The sequence below is a fragment of the Podarcis muralis genome, chromosome 6 (genome assembly GCF_964188315.1).
Source record: "Podarcis muralis chromosome 6, rPodMur119.hap1.1, whole genome shotgun sequence".
NCBI lineage: Eukaryota > Metazoa > Chordata > Lepidosauria > Squamata > Lacertidae > Podarcis > Podarcis muralis.
This window is the reverse complement of record NC_135660.1, coordinates 63,806,413-63,818,890: the sequence shown is the minus strand read 5'-3', so window position 1 is coordinate 63,818,890 and position 12,478 is coordinate 63,806,413. Positions and strand designations below refer to the sequence as shown.

Genomic DNA, 12,478 nt, shown 5'->3' with positions numbered 1-12,478 from the left:
AACCAGCTGGCAGTAGCCACTTCTTGCTGGGAACTAAGATAAAAATTAAGTCATAGAGTCCAGGGAGAAGGGGGCCTTGCAGCCTAGGAATGTATTTGTCAGTGAAAAGTACAGAAAACAAAGCTTCTTGGTGCCAAGTGGTTACAAAAAACAAAAGAGAAATAGATCTGGGGAAATTGGGAAGGTGCTTGAACATTTATCATAAAGAGATCTAGTAGTTGGCTGCCTCAGGAGTAGCAGCTTCCTCACAAAGTACCATTTCAAAAAGATGAGCACTTGACATGGGTACCATTAGTACCATCTATTATATTATTCTGAGCAATGACTCAGACAGGCTGAGAAATGATTAAATGCAATAATATTTTAGGACTTTCAGATTTGGAAAGGAATTGACTTGCATTGCTAAAAGTGATTACTTCAGAAGGATAATTTAATTTTTTTAAATCCCTGGTTATGTTTTGCAATCATTTATGTAGATAGAAATCGTCCTTTAGACTAGTAGCACTTTTAAAACATGGCTTATACTAGTTTAATGCTTAGTATGAGCAGATAGGTGGCCACGTGACCCGGAAGTGTCTCCGGACAGCGCTGGCCCCCGGCCTCTTGAGTGAGATGGGCGCACAACCCTAGAGTCTGTCAAGACTGGCCCGTACGGGCAGGGGTACCTTTACCTTTTTATGAGCAGATAGGAGCTTGCACAATACATCTTTCCCTTTTCCTTGCAGTGCCCCTACAGAACACTGGAGCTGTAAATAGCTGCATAAGTGGAGGGGAGGGATGCACAGTATCAGATTAGAAAAACTTGCACCATGGAGATGCTTATTGGGGGGAGCAGAGGAAGGGAAAGGTCCATTGCATGAGCTTATCATGCACTCACACAGTGTTGTATACAACCCTATTCATCTACTGAATATAAAATAATGGGTGGGGGGATTATATATTTTCAATTCTAAGTGAATTCTAGTCACAACTAAGAAACTATTTGCATATCGTATAGCCTTAGGTAGCCTTTTTTTATTCCAGTTTGTGCCTTAAGCCCTCCAAGTTAAGTGGAAAATGGAAAGCACTTTCACTCATTCAAGGAGAAAGTTCCTAATTCCCTCTCGTTGCATCTGCACCCTTTGCTGCACAAATCCTGAAAAGAGTTGAGGATCCTTCGAGAACACTCCCAACTATCTGTAGGCAATTCTGAAAGTGTGGGGAAGCTGTAGACCAGGAGGCAGGGAGAGGGAACAATTGAGGATACTTTTGTGTATGCAGAAGCACTTTTTATTCCCCTTGTACAATGGGGTGTTCAGATCAGTCCCTAGTAATTTTCACCTTGCTCCTTTTATAGTTCTTTTGATTATAAAATGAATATGCCTACTAATAAAACTGGTCCAGTACAAGTTATACGTTTTGCTGTTAATCTCTGATAGCAATGCAATACCTGTCTTAATTGTAAAATAATTAAATTCTCAAATGTGAAACAGAATTATAAATGAGATGACTGATAATCCATGTCCAGTTGTGGATGCCTCTTATCTGATCAGAAACTCGTCTCCTTCGCAGTTTCGGTGTCAGAACTGCTCATCTTCGCAAGTCTGCTCACAGGATGGCTCTTTTTATCAGGTAAGAGGCACTCCCGACTGTACACATTATAGTCATTAAGATGACATTAACACAACCATTGTTAATGAAGCCCAATGGGTGGCGGGTGTCCTTTTAATTCCATATAAGAAAGTCTCCCAAGACCAAAATTAGCCTTGCAGGTCATAAGCCTCAGGTGCTTTCAGAAGGTCATGCAGATTAATTTTTTTAATGCATGTAATAATATTTATTCATGAATTTGTTTGTGAAATTTATATCCTACTTTTCTGTTTGCATACCCAAGGCACATATCAAAGATAGAAATAGTGTAAAATAGTGACACTAAGGCTATAGTCCTAAGTCCTGATTAGCACTGCTATAGGACCTTAGAATCCATTGGGCATTCCCACCCATTGACCTTTTCCTATGGGTGTGCAGGGAGCTCCCCCACCACAGAAGCCCCTGCTGCAGCTATGGATCTGCTGGATCCTAAGCCAGTCCAGCTCCTGAAGAGAGACCCAGTCTGTTGTGCCAACCTGCAGCTGGTACAGCCCAACAAAAGGGAAAGAAGTGAATGTCACTGCCCCTCCCTCCTGCCCTGGCCATTATAAGTTAAAGAACATTGAAGTGGCTCTGCCATTCTGTTTACCCCACTGACCCCTGGCCAGAATTAGGATTACTTTGCTCATAGATATATAAACATAAGTATCCTAAGAAAACTTCAGAGATATGTTATAACAATTGAGGGCTGGCTTCTCCCTGTACTGCTGGCACTTGATGTTGACTGGCTACCACATAGATGGGAGTTAGAAGGTAGTATTTAGCCCCTCTATCTGCTGTGGTTGTACCAGCAGCTTAGTGACTCCCTCTGATGCTGTTTAATTGTTTGTGTATGATTTAAACACTTTTAATTGTTAGGATACGTGGAGACTAGGAGTGAATGGTCCATAGCCATGTTTCATTAAGATAACTGGGAAAAGAACAAACACCTGTATGTATATATATAGAGAGAGAGTTCAGTAGTGAGATGATAATCAAACTTCTGATAAAATAATCCATTTCCTTAGCTCTTTGTAAAATAGTAAGCCAAAACGATAGGCCAAAATGTCACAAGGTGATTTGCCCTCCTATAGCCCTGCTTGCTCAAGTTATGTTACATGTAACTAAAGCTGCATTCTCATGCAGCAATGGGATGATCCCTGAATTGCCTGAAAACAGGGCTGGCGCGTCCCGTTTTGCTGCCAGAGGCAAAAGGGGAAGTGCTGCTACTGCACTGCCCGCCCCACCCCCTCTGCTGCTGGAAGAGAAGTGGTGTTGGCACCAGCACTGATTTCTGTTGAGATTTCACTGAAGTCTCGCAAGATCTCACCAGAAATCTTGGGGGCGCTGCCTCAGGGACTTTTACCACCCAAGGTGGCTGCTTCACCCTGCCCTACTGGTGAGCCGGGCCTGCCTTTCACCACCCAAGATGGTGTTTGATAGTTTAATTTATGTTAATAGTTTATTTAGCTGCTTAGGACTTCATGGGATTTCAGCCTAAGATTTCAAAGGTTTCCGTGCACTGCTCTGGTTCGCCAGAAGCGGCTTAGTCATGCTGGCCACATGACCCGGAAGCTGTATGCTGGCTTCCTCAGCCAATAAAGCGAGATGAGCGCCGCAACCCCAGAGTCAGTCACGACTGGACCTAATGGTCAGGGGTCCCTTTACCTTTTACCTTATATGTTAAGCTGAACTATAGTGAGTGGCACAAGGGCCCTCAGTGTATTTAGCTTCCTCCTGCTCTCTGGAACATGTGATGAAGCCCAGTAAGGCCCCCAGCAGCAGATTTGCCAGGTTCACTGCTTCAAAGCAGGCCTGAATAAACAGACTGGAGATGACATTTGCATAGGGGCTGCTTTGAAAGGCTATACAGAGGGAAATAATGGGTTCAGATTGGTCCAGAAATTAGGCAATGTATTGTCTGATTTGGGGAGAAATACTTCAGCTCATCTCCAAGGCAGTCTGACACGACATGGGAAGAGCTAGCCCAACTCTTGTTGTTTTAATTTACAGAGCCCCTCCTTTTTGTTTTGCTTCTTTAATGTGTATAAGTTGATGAGTAAAATATTTTGATACGTTTTAAATAATTCTACTGCATATGTGCTTATGTCTACATGCTGTCATTGTTTCTGTTTTCATTGTGGTTCTAGTCTTACCCCATGGTACTCCAGTATCGACCCAGAATTGACTTCGGTTAGACCAAAGGGCCAGATCCCACTGAGATTAAACCTGCACTATATTTACCCATCGACAGATTGCACAATGAATGGACGTGCCTGGATTTGGGGGTGGGGGGGTGGGAAAACAAGATCAGAATTCCAGCATGCAGATACGGACTTTTTCTTCAGCTGATCAACTATCTTCCCCACCCCGTTAGCATAATCCAAGTGCCATTCTCCTACTGAAACATTCATAAGATGTTTGTGACATCAGAGTTTGCGAGTCATAGCCAAATAGTTAAATGTATAGTCTGAATCTCTGGAATACTTGCTTTGCCTGTTAGAAACCTTCCTTGGTCTATAACATTGATTACATCGGCAGAGATGGCCATCGGCTCTTTCACATGTGGTGTTGCTGTTCGTTTGTTTTTTTCCACATTAACTATCTTACTGAAAAATGTTGTTTGAAAGTACTGTATAAAAAGGTTAAATATGCCTTTACATATTTTTTTTTTGTATATAATACATGTTTTAGAAATGTGGTTGTTGTGCCACTAACGTTTTCTCATTCAGTTCCCCATAGGTCCAGGTAGCTAACTCGTTAGTATACAGCAGTCTCTTTGCAGAATTTGAAATTTTAGATTTTGTGTCAGAGAAGTTAAATGCGACAGTTTGTATTGAATTGAAATGGTATAATGTCTCATATCCTTTCAGCAGTGTATATAACTTAACCTAGAGTTTTAAATTGCAGAAATAGCAAATCTGTAAACATGCAGCAGGTAAGGTTATTTTGTCTTTTTAAAAGTCTATTACATAATATTTTTTTAAATAAAAGAAGAAACAGGAAGCGTCATAAACTGTAATATAAAAAGTGTTAGGTATTTTTTGAAACTGTTGCCATTGCAGGCTTCCCTTTCCAGATTTCCTTGAAGGCAACAATGTGGGAAAGAGGTAGTTTTGAAATTGGTGGTCTTAAGTGTGCTAGATTAGGACCACTGCACCTAAATATACGTCTGTATTATTTTAATATATTCAGTAACACATCGACATGTTGTAAAATGTTAATGGCATTTCAACCACATTTTTGGGTTATCTGGAATCTAAAAGCTATAGTAGAACTGGTTGTAACACCTGAAACAGAAACAGATTTAACATGATTGACAAAGCTACCTGACCAAAATCCACTGACTGTTCAAGGGAGGGGGGAGGTTTCCCCTGACAAGCGGTAGTGTTACAAAAATACTAATGGCTGCCTTAGGTATCGCATGTGCATTCTTCCTTGTTTAAAAATGTTGTGTTTTGTTTATGGATATCATTACAAAGCTAGTAACATATTGTTATTTTGTTTCCTGTCTTCCATTACTTTTGCACAGTTAAAAGCCAAAACAATACAGCTGAATGATCTGTACAAGTTTTAATAAACAGAGTTATTTGTAGAGTAAACGGCACACTACAAGTAACTACATTCACTTTCGGATGCTATGATGTAATTAATTCACTTCAGGAAAATGTGGCAGTACAAATACCACAGCCCTAGCATGTAAAAGTAGGAAGTAGATGGTGAAATAACTGTAGGCTGCCATTTCTGTGCCCCACAACATGATCAGGAGTGTCAGGCACAACACAGCAGATGGGAGGAAAAAGGAGTGGCTGGACTAAAGCCCATGCTGTCTTCCTCTAACTTATACTTGATGACAGTGTCAATAACTATCACCTGTTAAATGCTCTGGGCATGGTGCAGAAGTACCACTTGCATACACTCCTATTTTGGGTGCAGAGAGCTTGCACCTGCCTAACGTTCTCCCCCTTTCAACAGTTTGGCCTGCCACTCATGCCATATCAAAAACTGATTTTCTAATTCACTTCAGTTTCCAAAGCAGTTGTTTCACTGTATGTGAGGCTGCTGCTTGAGAAGAATAAGTCCGCAGCTTCTTTAAGCTCTTGGAACTACTTATCTGGATCTTAGCCAGATATTGTGTACACACACAGGTAACATCTAGCAGTGGATCTTAATTACATTATATAAGCCTACTTCTGTGTATAGGTTAGTATTTTAGGATGTGGCAAATTCCCCCTTTGCACTGTGTTTCACTAGAATGATTCTGGATATTACCTAGAAGGGCAAGGGGAGGAGAAAGTTAATGAGTTGATTTGTGTATCTGTTTGCATAGTCCTGGGTGACACCCAAAGCGGTAGCTCCTGCATCTTCCTTTGGGTGCAGATCCAGAATGTGTATACTTTGCCATGGAGAGGATATGGGAGTCACCACTTTTCCCCAAAGTGTTCCCCATATGCAACCCAAAAGCTTGGAAAGAGATGCCTAGACCATAGTCTTCAGCTTTTTTAGGTAACATCCAAAGATGCCCTGAAAAATCTGTCAGTGCAGATCCGTTGTATGCATAGTGGCTTTACTTAAGCTACTGAAATTGTTGCCGTTTAAGATCTGAAGGACCTCCAATAGCAACAAATATTGATTTATTTTCTTCAGTGCTCTGCCAACTTGAGCATTGTTAAAAATTCCCACATTCCCACAAACAAAAGACTTTCTTATTTTCACAAATGGAGTATGTGCAACTTATTTCTGAACTATTTTTTGGTTTCCTGTGGAAAATGAGCTGTTAAATCCTTCCTTTGATTCATGGAGGTAAATGTAATGTTTCAAAACTTCATTCCGACTGACTTAAAATACATTCTCAAAATAATCTATTTATTTTAATAGTATGCTTCCTTTAAACGTGCTTTGTCCAAATCCTCAGAAATCTAACAATTATAAACCTTGTGTAATTATGTTGTACGCTGGCAGAAAATTTGCTATTCTCCGTAGAGAAAGGGCCATATAAAAACTAGAATTTGGGGTCTGGCTACAAAGATTTTCTACATCAATTGCAGTAGCATCTCGGATGTTTAAGGCTGGGAACCATTCATCTTATTTTTTATTTTTTTGCATTTTGTTTTTAATAGCGTAACCTTGATTAATGGGAGCAAATATTTTCCACTTGGAAAAAAAAGCATGGAAATCCAAGACAGACTTGTGAGCTGTGAAACGCTAAGAGCCTTAAAATGTTTCTTGCACATGTAACCTCTTTGTGGCTTATACCATTGCATTTCTGGTTCAGTTGTATAGTGCCTCTACAGAGTTGGTTGGGTAATTGTAGGAAGGACCACCAAGTGCAGTCGTCTTCTATAGAACTTTCTAACTTCTTAGTTCACTGACGATTCTCCCTATTTGTTCATCTGATCACTCCTAAAAATATATAAACGGTGTGCCAAGAACAAGTTAAATATGAAATATGAATAGAGCACGATCACAGGCTTCCTTGTGTCAGAGGAACATTGCATAAATGAAGATAGTGCACACAGAGATATCCATAGCCAAACTGACTGGGGGTAAAAAAAATAAAATCAAACCAGACAATGGCTTCACTGTTTGCTCACTTCCTATAAGCCTAGTATGTGCTGAGGATTCTCATTCCAAGGCATGTTTTCTATTGGGAGAGTTCATACCTCAGCAATAAAGCACATGATTTACATACAGAAGGTCTCAAATGGCATATTCAGTTAAAATTAGGATAGAAAAGACTGCTTCCTGGAGAGCAGCTGACAGAAAAGAGTGGACAATACTGGGCTTGATGGGCAAATAGTCTGGCCAGCTTCCTCTGTTCTGTGAAAGAGAATTGCTCCATGGACATGGAAGCTGTTTCCCATGTGCAGGCTGGCATTTTCCTTTCACAGAAGAAATGGAAAGCTTTTAATCTTGCCCTGGGCATTTGAAACTACTCTTCTGCATGCCCAGCCCAAAGAATCGTAACACTGCTGTGCCCGCAAGTAAGGAGTAAATAGTATACAAGCTTAGGGCATAGAGGGATCCCTATAGGATAAGACATGAGGTTACATATGTAGATTGATTTGCAGGATTGAAGAAATGCTACTGGTTTAGATTTATCTCTTGCACAGAAATAAAGGTTCTGCCTGGTTTCTCTTCCCTTGAACGAAATTTCAACTAGTTAGTAATGTGTATTCTTTGAAGATTTCATGCCAAATGGTTTACTTTCTTTTTCTTCTTCGCTGGCATCCAATCTCAAATGCCTATATAATGCAATACTGTTAAATTAGAATAAACTATGTAGTGTTAACACGCAGAGTTTTCCTAAATCAAAATCCCCAGTTTTCCCAGATTAAAATGCTTATTCAAGCTGTTTACACAAAACTGCTTTAAAGATTGCATGGGAAGGGTCCTCTTCTACAGTTTAGGATAGACGTGTGTACTGCTTCTGGACAATTGAAATAAAAAGTATACATTTTCATGGCTGTTCTTGACTCTTGCCGAGGTTACGTGTTAGGCTGAATGTGCTAAGTGACTCTCTGCTTTTCTTGTAGCATCTTTTATGCAGAGCAGTATGTGATAAGAAGAGAAGGGCATTTCTGCTTTATACGTATTTCCCAAGGTCAATGAGTGATAAGCAAGCAGGATTAGTAATTTAAGAGAGAGAGAGAGACCAGGAAATATTCCCAGAATGCTTAGTTATCTTTGTAAAAGATGACACTAAACCACAGGGGACTTATTTCCCCTATGAATGGAATTTACCTCCTAGAACTGCATTTGTTTTGTTTTGTTTTATTGGCAAGGGGTTCACATTTAATGATGATCTTAGATGCTGGAGTGTGCCTGAAGGTCTCTGTTGCTTTAAAATTGGTCCTGAGAAATGCTCACCTATGAAAAGGTACAAAGCCTTTTGCTTCAGTGCTGGTGGCTCTGCTATACCTGGCCTATGAACCAAAAACTCTGTGCCCTGTCGATCTTGTAAATCGGCAAAGCACAAAATACTGATCAAACTAATTTCATTCAGCCTTTTAAAAATAGCTTTGAGGTTTAGTTACATAATCCTTAGCCAGAAAGAATAGGCCTGGAGTATGTGACAAGGTATCAACATCCATTTGTAGTATTTTTGTTTGTTTTAGCAAAGAACATTGCTTTCAGTCATGTCTGTCCTGTGGGTTAGCAAATAAGGCAACACTGTGTTATGCATTATACACAACATAGTCCATTTTGATACATATTTTCAAAGTAGTTTTAACTTAAAAAAAAACGTCCACAAAATTTTATTTGCTTTCTAGACTAGAAAATAAAAATGCATAGATTAGCCTACCACATTACAGTCAGCCATTGAAAAGAGAAACTGTGTGGCATTAAAAAATAATAACCCAGGTAACTTCTGGAGGGCTGTATTCCTGTACACACTTACTTGGGTGTGAGCGCCCCCAGAACATTGTAGGACTGACTTCTGGGTCAGCCTGCTTAGGATGGTCTGTAAGTGTCCTTGCATAAGATGTGAGCTGCTTCCACCTGGCAGTTTACTGTGGATATAGTGCTGCTCATGTATGCCAGTTCTGTGCAGTGTCCACACAACATCCTTATCAAAATGTCATCCCATGATATTTTCCCTTTTAATCTGGATTTACTGTTTTCACAGAAAATCTGATAAGTAAAGAAAACCCCTGCAGAAACAGTAAGTCTGTATTAAATTGGGGGGGGGGGGCAGGGAAGGATATGGGATGGCATTTTGTTGAAGATCTGTAGACACAGCAACAGATTTGCATCACTGAGCAGCACCAAGTCTAAAATAAACTGCCTTGAGAATCACAACAAGTGCTAGGGACCAGAGAAGAGAGAGATTAGCTGTTATTCTTCTAAACTTATTTGTATGTAGTTGGTGGTTGAATTGGTACTCTAACGGCTCTTGAAGTATGTAGAGAACTAATTGCATAATATCCCATTGTTAATTTTCTTTTCAGGTATGAACTATTTTAAGCCTTTTCTTTTTCTGTGTCAAAAGTGGTAACATAATAAACCTTTTTGTGGTTGTAAAGTTTAGCTTATGAATCATTCAAATTGAAGTGAAAAAAAAATCCAGGTCATTATTAATGACAGTCTATCCTACTTAGGAATAAATGTATTTTTGTAAAGGAAATGCACTTGTAAATATTTACTCTGTTATCTGTTATCTGATATCTATGTTTTGTTTTGGAGGGGGGGGAAATGCTGCCTCTTAGGGGATCGCCTAAATATTTTTAGGTTTGTGCTAAAATGGATTTCCTTTGCATTTGTGGCATGTTCATTCTGTACATAGCTGAATAGTTACAACTGGGCTAAGCACGTTTTATATCTGGACTTAGCTAAGTATGTCTTGAGTATGCCACAGAGTCTTTCATTAAATCTACCTGAAAGCAGAATATGCATTGGTGCTGTGTTTCCATTATCGATATTAGCTTCCTTCTGCCTTACAGCATTCCTACCTTTGTCACCATGTTATAACAAAGTTCTGGATTAACTGTGACAGTCACACTCCAGATTGATGTATCACTGGCTGCTTACGGTACTTTCTGTTTGCAGCTTATAATAGGATTGTGAGCTTTGGGTATCAAAAGTGGTGAGCCAGGAGACAGAGGGCCCCTTCAGATGATCTCTTTATTGAGCATTCATCCCACAGCAGTTAGATTCACTGAACATTTGTAGTGATTTGTCTGCATTCGTCCTACTTTGCTTGTTAGTCATCTACCTGTTAGTCATCTGTTCATCTCAGACTTTTCAATGTACTTCCTGGTCTCTTTCCTAACCACAAAAAGTCCATTTTGTTTTAAAAGTGGGCTTGCTATACTAGGGGAACAGAGCACCTCAGTCTGCTTCCATTGCTCACGCCTAAAGTTCTGGTATGCACTTTAATCTGTCCCACGGATCCCTGACAGTCTGGAGGCACCCAGAGCAAGAGCAAGTAAGGCCAAGACCAAAACAAACAAACAAAACTCCTTGTGAGTTAGGACAGATCTTGGGCTCAGGGCAAGAGGGTAGAGAGAGAAGCTGGTTGGTTATGATGAGTGGAGGCTGGCAAACTCTGAAGTCAGCTGGCTATTTAGCCCCCAATCCTGATTATTTTAACAGAAGACCATTTTACCTCTTGGCCCAATAAAAGGCTGGCTGCTTGGCAACACGGTTATAAAACCCATTCTCATATCCAGTCAGTAGTTCAGTGAACTGGGGTGGGGGCGGGGACAAAGAAATGATCCAAATATATATTTTTCCAGTGCAGGTGGGTTGTATACCTGCATATTTTGAAAAGCTGTTCCCTAGGAAACTGCTGTTGGAACACAGAAAAGGTTTCAGCTGCAATTCTTGAATGACTAATACAAGGGGGGTTGCTGTCTGAAAAGAATTGAGATGGGGAAGGTGCTTAAGCTATAAGACTAGAGTTAGCCATTGGAAATTGTGCAGTAGCTGGAATTTAGTCCTTTTTTAATCTATCTTTTGGGGCCAATCACTGGGAAATAAATTACCTGTGCTATAGAATGAAGGTGGACGTCAACAACCCTGGAACTCAGGCTTGTGGTCAGATTCTGATAACTGTAATTCTGAGATGTTGCCTGACCTGAATCCCTTTAGAATAGCAGAATTCCATGCCGTTGCATATAATCTCTTTGATGGAAATGCTGTATAGTATATCTGAACACATGTGGCTGACCCAAAGTTTCCACTTTCACTCCTGAATGCTTTAACTCCAGTTGTTAATCTTTATTGTTTTGTCTGTTTTCCCAGAGAATTCTTAGTTCTCAACCACTATGCCAGAGAATTTGTTAATGTCTTTTAATGTTATGACATTATGACCTCCAGTTACTTTTCCTGAGCTGGATTGCAGCCTGCAAAACACATGCCTGTCTGAGAAACAGTGGCTGACATTAATTATATCTAAGGCAAGGTGTAGATGTTGCATTCTATTATGATCAATATTTTTGGTGGCTGCTTGTCGTTTTGAAGTTTTGATTTGTATCAGAAGGCAATACCAGTAAAAGACACAGCAGCATGTGCACATTATATAAACTTGGCTGAAGAAATGTGTTATTAATCAGCCCGGGGGGCGGGCAGGGAATGTACAAATAGTACTAGCCCACACAAATTTGCACTAGTCAACTTATCCACAACTTCCTATGTTAGTAGATGGATTAAGGAAGAATGAATGAACCAAAACTCCTCAAATTTAGCAAATGTTCCTTATCTAGCATGCCTGGAGGTGATTCATACTTGCCATGGGCAGTCAGATTAGTAGCCATTTATAACCCTGTCATTAATTATATTACATGTTACGTACTCATTTTAATAAGGGAGATAATGCTTCAAAGGCTGCGTTTAATGCTAATATCGATGTTCACAGCACCATTGTAAGCTGCTGGTGGAAACCACATCTTGTACGGTCCATATGCTGCAATATGCTTCTAGCCCAGTTGGCTAAAATCCTATAAATAAATATCAAGTTGGGCAAGTTGTATAACTCCTTTGCTTGTTAGCCCTGAATTGCTCCTTTCTGAAAGCAATAAATATATTCATGTTGTAACATCTGTTGTGCAGCCTACAGTAAGAGGCATCTTGTTGCACTTTCGTTTTCTATCTAATTTATTTTGTGCTATAAAAAGAATTCTTTGGTTCATCTGAAAAATTGTCTCATTTGTAAAAGGCTTTGAATGAAAGTGTTCTCTGGCTTCAACTCACATCACACTAGCAACCATAACGACTTCACACTGACCATGAAAAATAAATAAATCAAAATAAAGTTCCATTGAGTGGGATCTTGGATCATTGTGGCACTAAATCCACACCACCAGCATTATGCCATGTAATTTCAATTCAAATAATATTTGCTCATTTACCATATATTCATGCCTCC

The 12,478-nt window shown here is 39.9% G+C and overlaps 1 protein-coding gene across 5 annotated transcripts in view; it reads left to right on the top strand.

Moving 5' to 3' along the window:
* Positions 1–12,148, top strand: part of PCGF5 (polycomb group ring finger 5) — a 41,015-nt gene extending 28,867 nt beyond the window's left edge. For 3 of the 5 annotated variants that reach the window (XM_028729740.2, XM_028729738.2, XM_028729737.2), the window contains exons 9-10: positions 1,552–1,611; positions 3,759–12,148. In XM_028729740.2, the coding sequence (XP_028585573.1) occupies positions 1,552–1,611; positions 3,759–3,806 (108 nt within the window). In that variant the 3' untranslated portion in view covers positions 3,807–12,148. Of the gene's footprint in view, positions 1–1,472; positions 1,612–3,758 lie in introns of those variants that run through there. The other 2 variants (XM_077930461.1, XM_077930462.1) reach the window with 2 other exon arrangements.
* Positions 12,149–12,478: the final 330 nt, after the last annotated feature.